Here is a 23,495-nt window from a genome sequence, read left to right as displayed (position 1 = left end):
AAAGTTGAATCAATAGAAGTAACTATCTTTGATGTCAATGCCATGATTTCAGTATCTATCATGGGTCAGTGACAAGAGCTGCAAGATTTTAAAGGCATCCTACCAAAGTTTGAAAACTCAAGATGACATCAGCATATTAACAATACAAAGATTATAGGTATGTTAGAGCAATAAGAAGTTACTATAGCACCTATCTTACCAGTTATAGACAATCTATCTCCACAGGGACACTGTTAGAAATATTCAAATATGTCACCGTTCTAAAGGAGAGGAAAGGAGAGGGGAAGGGAGGGGAGGAGGGGGAGAAGAGGAGAGGAAAAGGGAGGGGAGGAAGGAAGGAAGGGAGGAATGGAGGAAGGAAGCTAGGAAGGAAGAAAATGACAGAAGAGAAAAAATCCTTCCAAATAAGATAAGCCTGGAAGGACAACATAACAGGCATTTATCCAGGCATATATCACACTAATCCACTCTGTGAAATAAAACACTTAGTTGACAAAAAGAAAATTAAAATTCTCAACTTCTTTGCTTGGTGAAAGGGGACCAAGTCGTCGACTGCCTTGAACGTCCTAGAGGAAAGAGCTAACTTGCGGGACTGAAAAATATGCCTGTTGGGAAACAAACCATGTGGCATACCACAAAGTTTTCCAAAGTGTGTTACGTGTGTAAATGAGATTATTTTTTATAAGGACATGAACACAGTGTGTGTATGTGTATGTGTAATTTTCTGTCTATGGCTGGTGATACTTGATTTTCCACTTCTAATAGGAACTTAGTTTTTTTGGTTTTATATATATTTAATATAAAAAGTGATTCTATTTAAGAAGCAATCAGATCTCCTCTACCAACTCTGTGCAATGAGGTGACTGGCCTTCCTTGATGAACATGAAATTTCAAGAAACTGGGATTTAGAACATGAGAGGAAAAAATAATCACATAGATCACATACAAAGGATCAGAAATCAGAACAGTGTTTGACTTTTCCATAGCAATTCGGCAAACTGGAAAACAATGGAGCAATTCCTTCAAAATTCTGAAGAAAATGATATCCAACCCCAAACTCTGTACCCATCCAACTACCAAACAACTGTGAAGGTAGTAGAATAAATTCCCTCTCAGACACACAAGAGCTCAAAATCTACCAATTCTTAGGAAGTTACTGCAAGTTGTGCTTGAGCAAATCAAGAAAGAGTTTAAGACACTGATCCGAGAAACAGGAAAGCCAACATAAAAGAGGGAAATCCCAGAATGATGGCAAAGGGAAAAAAATGCATATAGTTCAACCTAGTATATTAGAAGCATATGGCATGGAAAAAGTGTGTGTGTCTGCGTGCATGCATGCACATGCATGCACATATTAAAAGCTAGAAAGAGGAGTGTGGTAAGAAAATGCTTAAAACTAAAAAAATCAAGAAAATACTACTATATATAAAATATATGACTAATAAGAACCTGCTGTATAGCACAGGGAACTCTACTCAATACTCTGTAATGGCCTATATGGGAAAAGAATCTAAAAAAAAAAAAAGTGTATATATGCATAACTGATTCACTGTGCTGTACACCTGAAACTAACACAACATTGTAAATCAACTATACTCCAATAAAAATTTTTTAGAAAAAGAAAATAAACACCGTTTGTGAAGACACAGAGGTAAATATCAAAATAATAGGTAAACAGAGGCAAAATTAGTTGCCTCTGAGGAGGAGTACAGAGAGGATGAGAACTACTTTTTTTTTTTAAATAACAAACTTGCTGAACTATTTGACTCTTTACACTACTATATACACTATATAAGGCCTGTAGTAGACATCTAATAACATATAAATTCAATAAAAAGAAAATGTTTTTTGAAAAGAAAAGAAGGAAGGCAAAAAGGAAGAAAGGGAAAGGAAAGGAAGGAGGGAGTAAGAAAAGACACAGAGTCCATGAGAGAGGGCCAGATGCACTTAACACAGACATTTTAAGGTCTCAAGGGGGCACTTTCTGGAGACAGGAACAGGATCTCCCCTGCACTCCTGTTAGAGACAGGCACTCTCAAGGCCATTCTTCTTCCACAAATGAGACAAAAACCAAACCAGAGTGAGCGTAACTGTTCAATATGTGCTTAATATTGTTCGATTGTTGAGTTATCTTTTTAAAATTATATATAACACTGTCCCAATAGTTCTCTACTTGCTCTCTGGATGATATGCCATAAACTACCCTTTTCTGAATAATGTTCAGTCTTGAAATTGGTAATGAAATTGGTGATCAGTAATACCAGTGTGTTGTAGAGAACAGAAAGAAGAGTATGCTAAGATTTAATTATAAAAGAAATAATTCTTTCAGATGTCTTTATTTACCCTGAGAGTCAAAGACCCTTCTCCATGATTCTAGCACTCTCCCTGCCCATCCCACTTCCATCTCCTAAGAATATAACCTTGAGTCCCTCTGTCTATAATTTAGGAAAAGTTATTCCCTCTCCCTAATGACTTATTTATAATTGTAAAAGCAACATTTGCTAAACTGTAAAAGCAACATTTTCTCTGATACTGACAAATTACAGGTAAATCTCAAGTCTCGAGATAATGCTTTATGACATGATTATTCTCGCATACTTTCTCACCACTCCTTAGAAGAAATGACAGGCCAATGTGTTCACAATCCAAAGGAGGACTATTAACTGGCACAAAATTGCACTATTTTGTCAGTATCTTTCCAAAACAAGCTAAGCGTCCCAAGTATGAATAAGCCCTGTAGTAAACATGTGATGATGAATTCATTCTCTATTTTTTAAATGGGATGAGTCAGATTTTCAGACCTTTAAGATAATTTAATTTTCATTAAACACTATTTATCAGTCACCATAACGCCCAAGCACTTTCCAAAATGTCACAAAGGCAAAATCCCTGCCTGTAAGGTACACACATCGTCTCCTTTATTAAGTACTACTCTGAGCCAATTATATAAAAATATGATTGCCGACATTTCAATACGAAAGAAATAGGAAGATGTGATAAAGAATAAGGGGGGGAGAAGAGGAGAAGAAAACCCAGTTAGGGTGGCCAAGTTAGAAACAAATGCTCTCTTTAGGACTGAAGAGGCTCTTTTGGAATAAGGGTTATAGTTTGAGTATTTATCTTTTTATCCCTACAGCCTAGCACAGAAAGAATGTGGCACATCCAGGAAATGTTCAAGAAACATTTGCTGACTTAATCTAAGAATCGAACGAGGCCTATTTGGGCATCCATTGTGCCAGAAAGTATTATCCGAATCATTTTTTAGACACAGCTATGTTGGAGAGGCAGCACAAGGAAAGGCACAGCATCTTCTCTGGGAACAGCAGCTCCTTACCTGTTGTTGTACTGGTACTTGCTGTACCACCTGTGTAGGCACTGCTGCTTGACTAGCCACAGATGTCTGTAAAGTCACTGTCGAACCTGTGTCCGACCCGGTCTCTGATGTCTGCATGATGGTCTCTGAAATTTATTAAAATAGAAAGAAAGTTTAAAATGCTCTCCTTATATGACTAGCTGCATTACATTTGTTCTTAATATCCTATACTGAGACGAACTTTCCACTCCCAGAATACCTCTTACTCCACCCAACATACTCATGATATTCCACGCATGTTTAGAGTCATGTTGCCCACTTTTAAAATAAATACAGAAAATTACTAATCTACATTTAAAAAATCTCCATTAGTATCTCTTATTTTGAGGCTATAAAGGTTGAACTTCATTGAAATCTACCTTCCTTAGGCCTCATCTGTTATAAATTGTTTCAAGCACAATATAAACTAGTCATATTATAAATTATGTCAAGACACAATTCTCAGAACACAATCCTAACTGGATGCAAATACGTCATAAACTGTACTTTCTAGACACTTTTATAAACTACAGGACGTCACTGGAGGTGTACAATTTAGAATAAATTGTTTCTAAGGTCCTTTCCAACTTTCAAACTTACTATTCACTGATTTTTAAAAATTAATGTATATCCAAAAACCAGCTGATATACCCTAAATTTAGCCAAAGGATCAAGCTCACTAATTTTCTTGGCTGTGAGATGATATGGTACTAAAATTAAAGTTTAATTATACTCTACCCAAAGACAGCCAAACAGCAATAATGTTTAATATTTTGAAAGGTAAGAAGGATCACTATTGTATAAGTGAGATTTGTAAACAAAGACATGAAATTTTACCTTCTCTCATTCACAGTTCAACATGGTACATTTTTCAGTTCTCATGTGCCTGTCCTACTAACACACGATTAAATTTTACAGTGTGCACTCTAACAAGTATGGTTTCTTAGACCTTGATATTCCCTTTTGTTACTTATGCAGTCAATATAATAAATGTTAATTTCTTTGCTACTGAGCAGGGATCCTGGGGGGGGAAAACAATATTTAATTGGTAGCCTAAGAAAACTACTGTATCATGGTTTAAATCTGTGAACAGTATGGTGAACATTAATTTTCCCTAAGAAAATTCTGAAAGAGTATTCAGGTCTTTCAAGCAGAAAATTAACCCCTCTCAACATCTTTTGTCACAGCATGACCTCTTCCAATTTTTTCCCCAAACCTTTTCTATCATCTCATTCAATTTTAGAAACAGACCTCTGAAGATATCTAATCTACACTTATTTCATAAATGAGAAAATTAAAGCCCAGAGAGGTTAAGAGACTCACTCAAGGTGACAGGACTAGAGAAAGGACTAGGCCTTTTCAATCTATGCTTTCTTTACTTTCTAGACCTTGACATTGGTATCACTTTACGTGATTGACTATTCTTATTCCTTTGTTAGTCAAACCCCTAAAGCAGCACAATAAAACTTAGAGCATACAAAATATACAGCAGTAAAGCTAACATGGATAGAGTATTTAACACATGCTATGTCCTCTTCTAAATGCTTTACGTGTTAATTCATAAATAAATCACTCCATGTAACAACCCAATGTGGTCTGTATGATTATAATCTACATTTACAGATGAGGAACCTCAGGCAGAAAGACTGAAGGTAGCTAGGGGCTTAAAAAACAAGGAAAGTGATGGAGACTGTGGCTATCACCCCACTTATTTGGGCCAGCTAATGTTTAGTTCAAGGAAATTGTTAATTTATGGGAAGGCTGAACTATAGCTGCCAGTTTTTCCAATTTTCCAAAAGAAGATTTTTATGTGAAATCTCTCAAGATGGTGGCTAATTAATAAAAAATGTAGCACTGATCTCCAAAGATACACACACACACACACACACAAACACACACAGCCCTTTGTACTAGTATTAAGACCACGGATATGCCTGAAAATGTTTGAAAATGACAGTATTCACTATATAAAATTCTTGCCTAATTAAGATTACTGGAGGACTAACAGTTCTCGAAATTGGGAGAGGGGATACACACAATAGGAACCCTATCTGTGCCTCTTCTTCTTTATTCCATTGTAGAGGGAAAAAACTACCCTCCCCCAAAAGAAAGCAAATGCCAGTGTCCTTCGATTCATTACATGTTATGCTTATAGACAATTGATGCCATTTGTGCTACAGCAGAGGGCTATTAGTGAGAATGAGGTGATGCCTTTCTGCAGGGAATGAGGACCAAACCAGATTTTAGATATCATCTTCAGTGAGTTTTTCTTAGCTTCTCTTCCCAACTCCAAGACAGGCCTTTGTCAGTTTAGTACACAAATGAGGAACACAGAGTTGCCAATTATGGGTTCTTGTTTAAGCTGTTCAGTCAAGGGGTGGATGAGATTCTTACAGTTAAGTCACTCAAACTAAAACACCCTCCTGTTTATCCCAGGGTTGGCTGAGAACTTTATCGAGGCTCTCTCGTGTGTCCAGGGGTCTGTACTGCAGACCAGCCTACACACCTTTTTTGGTATATGACCCATAATATGACATCCACTGTTTTAGACCAAATACACATAAGAATACACATAATGAATGTCTAAAAAATTAAATGTACTTTTAAAGCAATTCCTCAATAAATCACCCGAGAGGGCTTATCTGAAGATAAAAGGCATAGATTTGGAAACTGGCTTCCTATGGACCATATTAGACTCGATCGATAGGCTTTGGCACAGAGTAACTACAAATTAAAATTCTTAATCGTCAACCTTTAAAAATCGAAGATTTTGTGTTAAAAACCAAATTTCCAGATTCTTGTGAAAAATCTGAAAATCTAGAAAAGGTGAGCCCATATTATGTGTTTTATACACAAATTATTTAGATGACAATACATATTCACTGGCTTGGCCTTTATAGGCATTTGAGGCATAAGAGCAATACCTAAGCTTTGACTACTTTACTAATAGAAACGTGTAACTAGATGATCGGAACTAAGATCTTCCTCATTTTACAGATTGTCAACTGAGGCCCAGAGATGTTAAGTCGCTTAACCAAGGTCAAACTATGGGAAATAGGAAAGTGGGAAAAGAGGGTTTGGACATAACACTAAAGCGCATGCACTAAACTACCAGACAAAAGTCTTGAGTTTCATCAGAGATACTGAATAGACAGACGTGAAGGGAGTAAAGAAAAGCAAACTGGTGAACTTTTAGAATCAGAAAGGAGGAAAAAGATCCCAACTATTTAATAGGAGCAACCTTTACAGAATAGAGTGGGGAAAAGCAGATGGATAGAAAATGATGGCTTATATAACTTAGAGAGTCACAGAGAATTTTCCATCCAACCTCTGGCTCTATGTACATACCACATTAAAACCAGCACAGAAAGCCTAATCCAGAACAACCAACAATTGTCACAGAACAACTTGTTTAGTTCCAAGTTACTGCTCATCATCCAATCTCCTTGGCCCCTGGATTACAGGGTCATGCCAAATGGGATAAGAACATAGCCTCTCAGTTTGGTCTCCATCTTTCCTTAATAGACACAACTTCCTTCTCCTCTGATTTCATTGTCTTCCTCAGGTTTGAAGTAAAGGCTCTCTTTGCCTAGGCCTCAGGCCTTGAGAGGATCTCAATCACATGCCTGCCAGAGACTGGCTAAAAAGTCATAACCAAAAAAAAAGTCATAACCATAATTAGGTCTCTCATTTAACAAGTCTTTTCCAGGTGCCACACAATATGCTAAGTGCTTGAAATATATCTTTTCATTTAATCCTCAAAAAAAACCATAATGGAAATGTTGTTATTTCCACTTAACAAATGAGGAAACTGAAGCACAAACGGATTAAATAACTTGCTAAAAGCCACACAGATGGTAAGAGTAAGAGCCTAAATTCAAATCCAGGTTTGCCTGACTCTAAAGCCCATGATGTTACCACTATGTATATTACTTTGCAAAATCATGATGAAAGGCTTCCAAATGGAAAGCTAGAGATTGTTGGCCTGAACAGCAAATCTTTGGGATTCTCAATCTATCCTATTTGATCTACACTTCGAATAACAACAGTGAGACATCTCTTCTCTCTCTGACATTGAAATTAGCAAGTATTCTCTCTCTTTCTACTGAGGCCATAATAAAACCCAACTAGTAAGTATTTTTTCCAGAGGCATTTTAACTGATTAATTCCAAAGACCTGATTAATAGCAGATCAATTTGAATGTTAAAGCATGTTGAGGAGTGTAACCTTCCTGCCAAATTTTCCTAAACAGCTCATTTAAACCCACTGACACATTTAGAGTATTCTGGTAGCTTTCCAAAATTTCTTCAAAGCAGGGATCATCACATGAGGGCAGTGTCTTAGCATGCTTCATTTGTAGGTTTTGTTTTAGATCCAGTATAAAGGTTTGTGTGTACATGTGGGGTGTTCCCATTCATCTAGCAGTGGTTTCTGGTGCTTTGTTTATGTTTGGGAGTAATTTGGTTAGTTTAGTTCCTTCACAGCCTCCTTTCAAGTGATATTTGTTTATCAGCCACAAATGCAGTCACATTAATCCATTTTGATAAGCTAAATAAACCCCTGCAGTTTGTCCATGCTGCAACCTATATGTAAATGAGTTGTATATTCTTGCAGGAGAGACATGCACGATTTCAGTCTAGTCATCCTTGCCTAATGTGGCTGTCAGGTATGTCAAGAGCAACAGATGCTTGTTTGACAAAGGACCTTTTTATTCTGGCTAATTAAGCAGTTGGACACACCCGCCTGTTAACGGTTCTGCTTTGTATAGCCAGCTCTGGCTGGCTGAATCATGCGAATCTACAGCTAAATAGGCCACGTTTTGAAAGAAGGCTAATTAACCCCTAGAAGAAGGAAAAGAATATTGCAAAAACCCAGCTGCTGAATGCAAAAAGATTACCGTTTCTTCAACCTGATGGGCAAAACCTAGGCAAAGCAAATGTGTTTGGAACAAACATGCATTATTGCAAGTTTCAAGGCATTCAAATGTTCTTTGTGAAACTTCCTGAAGATTATTTAATACACTCAAATTCACAGCTGGATTCCTTTCATCACACACTGTACATGCCAGATTAAATGCTTAAATAGTCTGACCTAATCAATTACTTATCAAACAGAACTATGTAACTGGGCTCGCTTAAACATAGGTAGTATCATCTAATTTTTATTGGTGTTTTTCTTCCTGAAATAATTTGCTTTCTAAAAAAAAGCAGAGTCTGCAAAGTTTGGTTCCACTCCACTGACTGACGATATTGTTTTTTTACACTGAGGAATGTAACAGGTTTTAATCCAGTATAGAAAATAAAAACCTGTAATTTAATTTTCAAGTACAACAGAGAACTTCCTTCCTTTTTCCTTAGTACAGAAAAACAAAAGATGGTAATTCCAATTCCTATTTGAACCAAATTAACCAGTATTATTATGATAGTCACTTATTTGTAAAGTGAAAATAAATCACACCTAAAATGTGACATTAAATAATAAATTATTTACTTAGAAACCTGGTTCAACGTAAGAGCAGAGGAACGCTATTTACAGAAAAAAACTGTCATAATCTAAAATTACTACTTTTAAAATACACAAGGAGTTTAACATCAGTGTTCTTTCACAGAGAAAGATCCCAAATCATAATAGAAGTTTTACAGCATAAGATTTTGTTACTAATACTCTGATTAAGCATCAGCATTCTTGAATAAATGTTAGAAAATAAATACTAGCATATATAATATGCACAGCAATTGAAACCTCTATTTATTAAAACTAGACAACTAAAATAAGTCATGGTTTTTGGGGAAAAAATAGCTGATATGTACTTTCCTGAACATAAAATCAGGATGAAATGTATACATTTCTGACTATTCTGGAGTAGATGATGAAAATATTAAGATTATTCTAATTCTTTAGAAAAAAATTAAGAATATTAAGCATCTTTCAAAGTCAACAATATAATGTAAAATAATGGGGCATATTAGAATTTATATATATATGGTTAAAAATAATGTGATAAGTTTTTGAAATTGACAAAAATATACTGAGCTGATTAATTTACCTACAAATGTAAAACTCTATGACTTTGCTTTTTTTCCACTTCACCGAGTACAAATGAAAGAAACTGGTTAAGCTATAAACTGCAGTCAGCCTTTTTTACTTAAAATATACCTCTGTGAAAAGTTTATTCATTGTAAAACACAGGGCTTTATCAAATCAATATATCAGGTAACTGAAGAGATGTAAAAGGAAAATTCATGATTTTCTATATTATAAAAGCTCTGCTTCTTTATTTAGGTCTGATGTTGTAATCCTCCCAACTATGTACAATTAATCTTTTATACTAAATTGATCTGTAGAAAAATGATGGAATGATAATAGTGTAGACTGTTCGGCAGTCATCTTCCTGTGATAACTGATGACAGAGATTAATGTTGGCGATGATTAATCAGCACACTAGTAACATATACAGGTTGCCTGGGTAACTTTTTTCACTTTTCACACAAAGGTTTTTTCTTAACTAATTCTTCCTTTGACTCAGAATAGATAATGAAAAACTGTTTCTTTGGAGAAGACAAATCAAATTACTTTAACAGTTTTTATCTTAATGAATTAATTAAAAAATAAAACAATCTATTAACATATTACTGAAGCCACACTGCTGAAATGATGTAAGAATTTTGTTATGTGTTGTTTCTAGTCATCAAGAGACGCTGTTATCAGGCACAGAAGTAATTCTGGGGAAAAGACCACCAGGTGCTTGTCCAGTCTATTGCTGATGCCATCCTGGCATTTTCTCTCACTCACATTCATGAATTAATAGAGAAATTGGTCTCACCTAGATGACATAGGCTAAAAACTGGGAGTGCTCACATAAAAGCTAAAGGAAAAGAAAAAGAAAACCAAGAAACAAAAATTTCTGAGTATCCTACATTTTGCTTACTGGAAGAAGAGTCTAAGAACAAAATGATGTAACATACAGAAAGATTCTTACCAAAATCTATGAGGCAAACCTATAAATGTTTCTTACTATTCGTCAATCCAATCCTGACAGTGACTAGAACCTATGAGATGGAGTATTTAATGATAATAGCACTTAGAACTGAAAAATGATGAACAAAGAGCATTTTATCATATATCAATCATTTCATTATAGTAATAAGAATAGCTACCATATACTGAGCATTTACTATGTGATAGATGCTTTACATCTTTGCATACATTTAACCCTAATTTCAACCATGAAGTAGATATTCCCATTTTATAGCAGAGAAAAGTAAGGTTTAGAGATTAAGTAACTTGCCCAGGATCACAGAACTATTAAGAGATAAAGCCAGGATTCAAGCCCAGGTCTGCCTCACTCCAATAATGGCACCCTGACACTGGATCCTAGTCGGCTACACAAACAGCAACAGCAGTGAGGCTATTTTAGTGAAATCAACTTTAAAAGAAATAAAGTAGTCTATAGAGAGTTTGGGCACTAAGAAAGAATTCTAAATTTGAACAAATAGACACAAATATCACGTGAATGGCAAATACGTACTGTACCTAGTATGTGATCATTATGATGCCATCAAAGCTATAATGCTTATGATACAGAAAAGCATATCATGGGTTAAAAGAGATCTGCACTAACCTTGTGTTCACAGAATATTTTATGGAAGGAAGAGGAAATAATATGAGATTCATTTATTTTCAAGAATTTAAATTTGTCTTAAAAATAAACAGTCAAATGAGGGTCCATTTAGGTTAGTACCTATACATAATATTATACACAAACACAAAGATGTTCACTCAAGTATTACTTATGACAGCCAATAATAAGCAACTGAAATGTCTGTAATTGGGGAGCTAATAAACTATATCCCTATAATTATCCCTAATAAATTCTATATCCCTATAGCAGAATACTATACAGATCTATAAAAGTCAGCATGGAAAGATGTTCATAATATTGTAAGCATAAAAAGCAGGTTGCCAAATAATATGCAGCCTACAGTGTAATTTTATTCACAGATATAAAATTGCATGATTTGGTAAAATTCTTAAGGGTATACAGTAACATCAGTGTAACTCCTAAGGACTCCTGAAATATGGGCCTTCCCAAAACAATGATCATAACTTTGGGTGGCCTCAAGCTAACCTTGGGCTTGCTGGTCAAAAACAACATGAGCTCCAGAGACCCATCTCACCCTGGAGCCATCCCAAAAAGTCAGTCTTAGAGTCTGTAAAACAGCCCTTTTAATCCCCAGAATACCTGTATAGTATTTGATCTGTTCAGTAGCTGGGTAAGAGCTCTGTCTCCCTTCCCACTGAGTGGCTCAAAACTCTCAAAGGGCTCTAAAACACAACATTTTCAATGTTTCTAATGGAATAGTCTATTTAAAAAATTTATCTGGGGATTATATCTACAGAGCCACTCATTGCTAGTTCCACGATCTGTGTCATTTTCTGCTGAAAGAAGGAAATCTACAGTAATACACATTCCCAAATGTCAAATATGATCCTTTCCTTATGACACTCGCCAGAACCTATTGTCCAATCTAGAATAAAGACATGAATTTCATTTCTGCTCCCTTGTATTCAAACTCATAAGAGCAGTGGCGCCTCTTCCATAGATCTCAAACTGGAAGAGGATATAGGTGGTGAATCTAAGTGTTTAGTCCCAACAAGGAAACAGGTACCCCCTTTTTAAACGAGCCCTAGTAACATCTGTTTATTCTTTCTACATACCCTAAACTTTACACACAAGTTTTATCTTTTTTCCTCTACACTTACTAGTGGGGTCTTAGCCACACACATGGAAGTATCCATACTATTTTTTGCAAAGAGAGGGCAAAGATTGGCTTAAAAGGCAGCATTACTTAAAGAGCCACAAAAGAAAACAAGCAGGTAATGTTTCCAAGCAGGGTTTTCTTTGGATTTTACAGGGAATGAAGTAAAACACGAGTTCTTAATTTCCTTCACACCAAAAAAGGCTCCAATAACAACTTTCTTCTTGGATTCTCTTCCCCACGTAAAAAATTTTTCTGTTTTTTTCTATCTTATTTCTTTTTCTTTTTATAAGAGTAAAGAATAGAGCCTTTTGCAGTTCCTAACTATTCCAATGACAGGCTCAAAGAGATCAACACATCTAAAAGGGGAAAATAATACTGTATAATAACATTGCTAATAATGGAAATAATATACCCCACTTTGAACGTACAGTATCTTAAAGAACTGAATTCTCATTACTTCCATTTTTTTGGCAAATGTAGTGAACATGGGAGTGGGTGGACTTGAAAAAAAATCTATATATTCACACATACATAAATTCTGGAAATAATTGCTCTAAAACATAATGCTATTAATCAAGTGAAATTTTTACACTGACTTTCATTATAAAATGCATATGTAGACACTTGGAAAAAAAGTTTGGCTAAAAGATGAAAATTAAAACAGATTGAAGATTCTAGCTAACTCTGTGCATTCTCAAACTTAACAGAAAATTTATTTCTCTCTAAAAATCAGTAAAACTTGAAATAAGTCAATTACACTGAACCAAAAACACTTCCTTCGGAGCTTCTTTTATGGAACTGGTGATGCACTCTGAACATGGCTGTCCTTCCAACTCACTCTAAAGCGTTTTCTTGGCTCCAAAAACAATAGTTCCTTCTCAAGTGGGTTATCTTAGGCTATCTCATAAATCTATGGTTAATACCCCTTAGCTAGGATTATTAATATGCTTAAAATCACCTATAAGTTCTTTATTATTAAAAGCTATTCTCATTATGTAATGTTTTATGTAAGTGTGAAATTTCACATAATAAGTTTTATTTCCACACTTCCTCCCCCTCCTAACCTTTGATGGTCTTCCAAGGGGGCTAAAAGAGAGGGGAGAACTCTTCCTTTATCCCTTAAAATACATTAAAAGTAACCATCCTATCATTTCTTTTATCACCAAACTTTCTCCTCTCAATTCCCAAATCTAATCAATCACTGAGGCCAATGCTTCTGCTTCCTAACCTCTCTAAAAATCTATTCACGTATCTTCATCTCTCTGGCTCCGTAGAGTTGAGGCCACTCCCTACAACAGGTTCCCAGTGTCCTCAGGATAAACTGCAAAGCCCTCAACAGGGCTTTTAAGGCTCTTTAGAATATAGCTCCTGCCTACTATTTTCCAAAGAGTACTATATACAATCCAGCCATATGGAACTACTCGCAGTTCCCCAATCCTAGAAGGGAAAGTTCCCCAATCCCACTTTAATGGATGAGAAACAAGAAGTTCCCGCTGACTCAAACAATTTTTCCTTCCCACCTCTTCTCCTCTTCATCTTTCAGATCTCAGGATAAATTCCACTTCCCCCAGATAGTCTCCCAAACCACCACCACTCTTCCCTCTCCCTGCCCCGCCCTGCTTCTAAATAAGTCTGGGTCTGGTGTTTGTCTGAGTGTTCCTACAGCATCTTATTTTTACTCAGCCAGCAGCAATTATCATATTGTAGTGTAACTGTCTCTCCAACCAGATTATAAACACCCTGAGCACATGGACCATGCTTATCTTTTTCACCTACAAATATGCAACAGTGCCTAACACACAGAGGATCTTCAATTTGTTGAATGAACAGATGAATCTACAAAGAGGATGAGTTTAAGACCCTACTGAAACATTACTATTAAAGTATGCTATATCAGATGCATTTAACACTTAAAAATTGTGTAAAAATAGTTTTCTACTAGAGCCAGTTCCAATCAATTTATTCATTAAGAATGTTTTCTCTTAATTTTCTAATGTGACTTCACTTTCAATTCCCATTATGGCAAAATTTTATAACAACCCCCATATTCTAATATTTGTAAGCCTTAACAGATTTTGTGTATAATTTTTTTATAAAGAAACAAGATAAGGATTAAATAAACTCAAATAAGCAAATTAAGTCTTCAGCTATTGCTCTGAACCTCCTGACACATCAATTACTATTTTAATAAGTACACCTGATTCACTGAATTGCGGATTCAGATCCAATGCTCTAATCATGTCATCTTAGAAAAAGCAGCCTGGTATGCTTCCTTTGTTTTTATGAGACAGAAGCACTCAGAGATCCTTAATTTTCATAGCTGAAATGCTAAGAATAAGTAATTAGCCTAATAGTAATTGTTCTAACTTCATCATTAATTAACTTGAAATTTATTTGAGCTTGGCAACATTCAACTGACATTCTTCTATGTTCTCTTAACAGTCATTGAAACTTTTCACAAAAAAAGGGTATTTCAAGAATCCTCTAGTTAAAATTAGTTAACACATTTATATGAGGATTTTACATGCTTTATTTAATCTAACCAGAAATCCTGTGAGGTAGGTACTATTATTATCCCACTTTTATGGATGACAAAACTTAGGCCCAAAGCTTAAATAACTCTATGAGTGCCAAGGTCACATAGCTAGAAATGGGCAGAGTGAGGACTTGAATATACCACACCATCTATTAGGTTCCGGTAGCAAAAATTGTTTTTTCTTTCTTTCTTTTTTTAACCTAGCAATATGCTGTATTAGGCTTATAATATGATAATTTAAATGTTCTACAGACCAACTACTATGTAGTCCTGTCTAAATAGCAGTCTTTTCCATATTTTTAATCTTCTACAATATAGAAATTGGACATGCTGTAATTTGTTAACCCAGTTACTAATGTTCCATATGTTATCCTCCAAAAAACATTAATTTCATTTCCAGCAATGCTGAGTACCTGACAAGATGGCTGTCTATTCTATTTTGTAGATCTCGGCAAATACTAATAAAAATGCTCAGTCGTGGGTTCTATATCGCTTCTGCTGAAGCATTAACACAAATAGGCTTGTTGGAATTTGAATCAGGGCTCAGAAAATGTTCAAAAAAAGTACAATATCTTTTCTTCTAAAATCTTAAGAGTTGAGCTCCCAGGTGCCCACCATCAATTCCACTTCTAAATTAGTAAGAATGACTGGCTGCAGCTTCTTAGATGCCAAAAGAAGGGACTGTCTCAACTAGTTAATTCACAAAAAAACTGATTTTTGGTGAAACCAAAAGGTCTTTGGCACAAGTGCCAGGAGTTGTTGTTCCTTGATCTTTACATTCACAAATGACCTTCAGCAAGTCCAAGAAAAATATATTTAATGCTACTACCTAATGGCACTGCAATCAAGGGTAGTAAATGGAAAGCAAACAGAGTTTTAAGGAAGGTTACAGGCCAAAGGCAGTGTTCAGAAATACTAAGCCCCATACCAATGTTCTAGAATAGTCCTCTAGTCCAGCTAACATCTCTATTCCTGCTTGAGCACAGGACCACCTTTCCTTGGCATATGCCAAGTGATTCATCATATACATTGATTATTTGTTTTGTTACTGCAGTCAAATATTCATATGGGACATATTTTGCTATGGTCATCATAAGAGCAGAGAAAAATAAAAATTTCTCAGTTCTCACCCAGACATTTTATTGTACTTCTTCAATGTCTCAGAAAGCCTGTGTTGTGGTGGCCATGGCGCACGCGTGTGCGTGCTACACACACACACACACACAATATGGATATTTAGCATCAAAAGTTATGCTGGACACATAGTAAGTACATTACACACATGCATATACACACAGAGGCAGAAGACCTTCCAAATAGTTCCAACTTTGGCTATAGGGCATGGCTGAGGAAAAAACACTCTAATTCTAAAGGCAGTAGTACTCTTCCATTACAGTTTCACTGTCCCCCACCCCTGGTAGAGATGGTGATGGGGGTATGATAACACTAAGTTTACTTTTCCAAAAATCAACTTGCTAAGGATCATTTTGCCTAATGGCCAATTTGACAAATTGACCAATTCATTCAAAATTTGTTTCTTTTAACCATTTATCCTGTGGACATAATTTGTATTGAATAAAAGTTTTACAGGGCCTTTGAAGATTTCTTTGACACTTACACTGATGAATTCAAAGTTTAAATTTATCTGAAATTTTGCTATGAGCCAGCACACTATAGCCTACCCATAACTATATTCTGGAATTTCACCATTTTCTGGGCCAATGACTTTTGAGAATGAGCATTTATTTTAAATTAAAGGACTGTGCATGTCTTGAATGTCATGGAGTTTATAAATGAGAACAGGGAAGGTTTATTTCTTTTAACACATTTTTCACCCATTAAATGCATTCTATACTTCTCTTAATTCACACATTTGTTAACCACTACAACTGAATAAATATATAGCTTCACTTTTAAGCAACTGTAAAGAATTACGTATATAAAATATCAATGACAAATTTGGCACTCAGCTGGGCTATACTGATAAATATTTCTGTTGCAAAATGTCTGTGGTGAAATTGCTGTGGAAAAATTAAAACCAAATTAAAACTAATTAATACTTCCCACCAAAAATTTCAAAAGATTTTGTGACTAATGCAGTGTGATTTGTGATAAATGTTATATGTAGTTAATAGAAACATATTTTAGGCAGTTGATAACTTGGAAAACTAGTTTTAGGCAACTAATAAATCAGAGTACTTGGTAAATTTAACAAAATTGCCACTCAGTGAATTTATGTTTCAGCAAACTGCTTTTAGGAGAAATATCCATTCGGTAAATGATCACTCAGTAAAAATAATTGGGGAAGGGGGTGTAACAGGTTTTCAGATAAATGCCCTACTTCTCAAATCACAGCATTTAAAACTTAAAAAGTATCCAGGAGATCTAGTTCAGGTCCCCATTTCACAGAGAATCTGAGACCAATAAATCAAATGGATCCATTAGTATCAGAGTTGGCATTAGAACTCAGAATTCCCAATTCCCAGTTAATAGCTCTTTGTAACAGACTATGGTGTATAAGAGAAGAAAGAAGGAAGGCACTCAAAAAGAAGTAGGAAGGCCTGCCAAAAGCTCAAACTGCTTATTACACAGTGAAAGAAATACTCGTGACATGGAGAGTGAAACCCCAAAATAAGAGGGTCTCAGACATTTTCAAGTTTCTTTCTCACATAAATGATTAAGGTACTCTTTCAGGATATTTAACAAGATTTCAAGTAAGGCAAACTTCGTGTGTGTATAGAGATACCAACTAAAATGGTTCACTGGATTTTATATTCTGTAGAGACTCTGAATCATCTTGCAAAATTGTTTTTTTCTCAGATACATGGAGCATCTTGGTGACCTAGGCTCACTATTGTATTATTACATGGAGTATCTGAGTGTTTTAGGCTCTGAATTTTATTATTACAATATCTCTGTATGTAACCTACAATACACAAACTGACTAACTGCGTTTACAGTGAAATAAGGAAACCAATAAAGGCTAATTTCTAGTTTTCCAGGAAGAAGGGGGAGAAACAAAATTCAACACCACGGTAATTGCCATCAAAATAAACAAGGAACAAATTCTGAATTTTCACTTGCAGCAAATAACTGTAATTTTGGGGTGTGAGACGGAAACCTTTTAAATGTAATGGCTTGTGTAACAGCTTTTACAAGGTGCACTTTCCACTGTCAAACAGCAAGAAATGCTCATAAGGGTAATCAGTTTTGGATGGCACGTTTACAAGCTTTCCACAACTTGTACTATTTATTCATGTTAAAATGTTTTGCAATTACTTCTTTACATATTATGTTCATGCTTTCTTTTAAAAAAAATTTAAAATTGTTTTGTACAAATGTAACTCCAAAACCAACCATATTGCTTGAATTCTTTACTCACATACTGAGTAAAGTACATTTTGATACATCCTGTTGGTTTTTATGACCTCATAAATTGTCCACAACTAATTTACACAGTAGTACTTCTGCAATATCGAAGGACATTAAAGCTGGGTTGAAAGCAAACACCTCCCAATATAACCTGCTCAAAAACTGCATTTTTTTATGTCACCTTTCTTATGAAGGTAATATAAATGATTTTCTTGTTGTACCAAAATAGTAAGCTAATACGTACATATTGTATTCAAAACCATATACAAATATGGGCTGATTACTTCTCATGGTTCTGCGGAGTCATTTTTCATACAAACCAGATTTACAAGGATGTTTTTTTCTCAGTGCAACTGAAAGGTTATTTACAATGAAAACTCCATTCTCTTTCCTTACAAGGTTTACTCAACACTGAATGATATATTTTTTTTCCATTAAGACAACAGTAGAATTTTTTTTAATGTAGGCTAATGAAACAATCATTCTTCCTCACCCTTTCTTTTCCTTTCCCTCTCTCTCCCCATGTCCCTTTCTCCTTGTCTTTTCTCCCTTGCCTCTTTCCCTTTTACCCATTCTGCTTTACTTTCCCAGGTATAAGGACCTAGTTAGGCCCATAGTTAAATAGTAGCCACACAATAACTAATGCCTCCCAATTGCTCTAAAGCTGAGTCAGCAATGTAGCTTAATTACGTCAACCTTTTTTTTTTTGAAATTGTCCTTGTACATCTTAACAACTAATTTTGATATTTTCCAGAGGCTTGATCTTACAGTCACATCATTTCAATCATTATAGACATCAAAAATAACAGCTAAACTATTTTTCAGTACTTACAGATAAGCCACATGTCCAAAGTATTTGGTATCTCAAAACAAAGCTTACAGTGAAATTAGATCACCAGTGCTGAATATTCCTGGCTTGTACTTTCCAGACTACAGTAGAACCACTTTATAATAAGACCATAACAGTCAACACTAGTCACATTGTACCACTTTAAGTGGTTATGTTTAGAGCAATGTAGGCTCAGAGAACTCTAAGGTCAGACAGGCCCTTCAAGGTAAGACCTTGAGTCATAGTCTAGGCCATGGTCTCTCTGTTTCAACCTCCACAATGAAGCTCTACCATACCACTTGACCAGGGATATTATGAATTATATAGAATTTAGCTCTTAAGGTGACTTCAAGGTAACTCCACTTTATTTTTGTTTTTAAGTATATAACTAGTAATTAGCAGTAGAAGCAAAGGCTTCCAACAACTGAATAAGGAAATATTTATTAATTCATTTTGCTTTTTTTCTTCCTGAGAAGACTCTAAACAAAAATACCATTTTCTTAGGGTAAAAATATTGAGTAAAAAGTCATAAAAGAAAGGTGCAAAGGGTGAAGCTGACATTTCTGAAGTTCAACAGCTGTTGCTCCAAACCCATGTAAGTCACTGAAACCCAAGTCCCTGAGGTGGCTTCCAGAGATGCAACACGACTGCAACAAAAGCTATCACCTGGTTCCAAAACACAGGAGGCTGTCCATTGTTTACTCATGCCAACCCCATTACAAAGTTATTTTTACAAAGAGAGGGAAATGTATGACTATATTTGAACTTCCAGGAAAAAATTACAAATTTCTTACTTTTTAACTTATTGTTGCTGGCAATTCTAGTGTTAAATTTATTTTTCTTCCAAATTGAATATTAATAAAGCTATCACCAATGCTAAAAATCTATTTATTGTTTAATATGAGTTGATAAAAATCAACAAAGATAACAGAGCAATCAAAAAATAAGATTCTAATGTGTTGTATATTGATGAATCTAAGAATGGCACATCTTAAGTCGGTTCTTAAAGCACAGGCTTTATATACATGAAAATTTATCTCCGTTTAACAAGAAAAAACAAAAAATCCAAAAAGCTCTTTCCTTGGGAAATACATAGAATACATAAGTTTCTACAAACTTTGTCACTTTATAGCAACATCTAATTTTTTTTCAGTTACAACCTGTTCTCCTAAAGAGAACTTGCCCAACATCTACCTATTCTTAGAACATTATTAAAATATTTGTTAAAGCATAACATAACACACAGCAAGTAGAACTTTTTAAGTGTACTCAATGTACCCCAAAATTATTTTGTTAAATATTATGAATAACACTCAACAATAATTAACAATTCATAATTTAAGTGATTTATGTTCCTTCCCAAGACTATATAATCAAGTTATTTTTATACATGAGTTAAATTAATATTTTAGGGATATTTTATTATAGTTTATGATTTGTTTGATTTGCTCAGAAGTGAACTCTTTTCCTTCTATTTTATTTTTAAATGGCCCACCTTCAGCATTTAGATTATGCTTTTTTTATGTATAGGTTTAACTTGAGGGGGAAAAAACCCCACCTCAATAGAAAAAATTATCTACTGCAGAGACTGGACACTATTTTTTTTTTTTTTTTAGGCTGGACACTATTTTTTGAAGAATTCGTCCCTGCTTCCTTTTCTCCTTGCTTTGAAGACAAGAAACCAGTGCTTCCTGAATGTGGAATTTAACCTACTAGCTCACTGCTTTTTAACACCTTTAGAGTCAAGATAGTTGGAACAAACATAAGCTAAGTTCTGTAATACAGCAGTTCTCCTGGCAACTGTGAGTAAGGCTGCAAGCGAAAAACCTTTTAAGCTTTGTTGCATGGTATCTCAGTGTGGGAGGAGGAATACTAAGTAATAAATCAGGAAACAGAAAAAAAATTATACCCTCCACCTAGATAACATGAAGAAAGTTAAGTCTGGTGTTTTGTACCCAAAAGATTCTACCAATAAATCAGAATTGCTCTCTTCCAACCTCAGCTCCTCAGTTATATTCAATTTTTTTTAAAAAAGCCACCATTTATTATTGAGTGCCTACCACTAAATTTAATACTTTAATTCTCATTACAACCTTGTAAAAATGTATGTTGTTCTCTACTTTATAAAAATGGACACTGAGGTCCAGAAATACTTTTTCAAAGTTTTACCACCAATAAAAGACACCAGGACCCACATGGAACTCCATCTGACTATAAAATCTATGTTCTTGCCATACTCCAGTCTGCTTGAAATTTTTTGCTTGTTTTTCATATTCCAAGTTAATAGAAACAAAATTTGGGTTTCACATTTGAAATTTTCACTGTTATGAGAATGGCACTCTTAAGAATAAAATCATGGTCCTGCAAAGTCAGTGAAAAATTTAAAAACATCATGGCCTTCTTTAGTGTTCATTACACATGCCAGTTTGAAAGTCCCCCAGAAATATTTGGGGTTTTACCAAAAAAGCACATATATCATTTTAATAGGTACAGTAATAAACTAATAAATTATGCTCACAACTATGTGCACCATAAATTCAAAATTCACGTGTAGAATGTAGGTCACTGCCTTTAGATACTGGAAAAATGGCAAGATTAGGGAAGCCTTAACTTTCCTGGCTGCCTCCTCTTTTATTCTCTAACAAAGATTATTCCCTGAAGATACGTTCTTGTCCTTCTGTGTTCCACTATGCACACACTGTCCCCTGAATAATATTGCAGCCTTAATATTCACTTGTATATTATGATGACTTTCAAATCTACTGTCCTTCTTCTTCTCATCGACCTAAATTCTAATAGGGAACTGCCTCTTTGCAAATGCTGTACAATGAGACGCAAGATGATATTCTCTCTCATACCACACCTCTCTCTGTCCACTGCTAGGATTTAGAGGCTAATGTTTCTGATTGCCCTAGCCTCTAGCCTTCCTGAAGCTTTATTCACAACTTAGGATCTCCCCTGAACTCTGAACCTATTTCGTTTAATTATCACACCCATTCATGGTAACCTCATCTACATTAACTTTATCTTCCCTGACACACATAACAAATGTTTCCAGGTCTAAAGGACAGAATAAAGTTTGAAGAGATACTTGACTGTGAAAGTAAACTAAAAGCACTTACTTCGGAGTCAGGCAATAACTTCCATGATCCTTATATGGCAAGTATATTTGAAGTCCTACAGTGTGCCAAGCAATTTAATTAACTAGGTACTTTATAATTGCTACTCCATTTAATTTTGACAATTAAGATAGAAAACAAATATTATATGAGCACATAGGACAACAACGCTATGAGGTGATTATTATCTATATTTTAGGGCATAAAAATTAGAGTGGTTAAATAACTCATCCAGGGTCATATATCTAGCAAGCAATAGTGCTAGAATTCAAATCTAGGTCTAGCTGACTTCAAGACCACTATTCCTTACATTATGCTATGTTGGGCCTATTTTTGCCACTTACTGCAGTCACTTTAAACTGAGCCTCATTTTGTTCATCCACAAAAAGGAAGGGTGTTATTAATGTTCTTATGGGAGGAGCAACAAGCCAGTAGGAGGGCATCTGAAGTGAGGCACTTTTCAAAGTCCTCACATATGCACCAAACATGATTCTAGTATGGTCCTCCAACCCATTGCCCCAGCTGCTGCTGAGAACCACTGGCTTTTCTTATACTGTACAGGAGGTGGTATAATATTACATGATGGTACAGTATGACAAGTTAAGGAAGCATACTGTAAACCATACAGTAACCACTGAAAGTATAAAACAAAGAGGTATGGCAATAGCCAATAAAGAAGATAAGATGGAATCATAAAATTACTCGAGTAATCCAAAACAAAGCAAGAAAAGAAGAAAAAGAAACCAAAGATTAGCTAGGACAAATAGAAAACCAATAGCAACATAGTAGATTCAAACCTAACCTATCAATAATCACATAAAATGTACTTTAAACACCAATGGAAAGGTAGAGATTGTCAAATCATTTAACGAACAAAGACCAAGCTAAATGTTCTTTATAAGAAATCCATTTTAAATATAATGTCACAGATAGGTTAAAAGTAAGGACTGAAAAAGATATACAATGCTATATCAACACCAGACAAAGCAGATTTCAAAGCAGGAAATATTACCAGGAATAAACAGGGACATTTCATAATGATAAAGGAATCAATTCATCAAGAGAACTTATTGATACAATGCTAAATGTTTATGCGCCTATTATCAGAACATCAAAACACACAAACCAAACCTGACCGAACTGAAAAACAAAAAATAGTAAAATGCACTACTAACATAGATGGAAATTTTAAAACCCATCCTTCAATTCTTGATATAACAAGTAGACAGAAAATCAGTAAGGATATAGAAAACTTGAACAACACCATCAAGCAACTTGACCTAACTGACATTTATAGAATACTCCACCCAATAGCAGAATATACATCCTTCTCAAGTACATACAGAACAATTAACAAGACAGACTATATTCTGATCACAAAACAAGTCTCTGTACATTTCAAAGGATTCAAATCTTAGAAAGTAAGTTGCCTGGTCACAACAGAATTAGAATCAATAACAAAAATATTAGGAAAAATACCAAATACTTTGAAACTAAGTAATATATTTCTAAATAACCCATGGGT

At 35.0% G+C, this 23,495-nt stretch overlaps 1 protein-coding gene across 3 annotated transcripts in view; it reads right to left on the bottom strand.

The window, feature by feature from the left end:
* Positions 1-23,495, bottom strand: part of RFX3 (regulatory factor X3) — a 288,511-nt gene that overhangs the window by 153,347 nt on the left and 111,669 nt on the right. For all 3 annotated transcript variants that reach the window (XM_049711842.1, XM_004286226.3, XM_004286227.3), the window contains one exon: positions 3,335-3,459. In XM_049711842.1, the coding sequence (XP_049567799.1) occupies positions 3,335-3,459 (125 nt within the window). The remainder of the gene's footprint in view (positions 1-3,334; positions 3,460-23,495) is intronic.

This window comes from Orcinus orca, chromosome 6, assembly GCF_937001465.1.
Source record: "Orcinus orca chromosome 6, mOrcOrc1.1, whole genome shotgun sequence".
In the NCBI taxonomy this organism is placed as follows: Eukaryota; Metazoa; Chordata; class Mammalia; order Artiodactyla; family Delphinidae; genus Orcinus; species Orcinus orca.
Note: the sequence above shows the minus strand (reverse complement) of the source record. Positions and strands in the feature narration are given on the sequence as shown.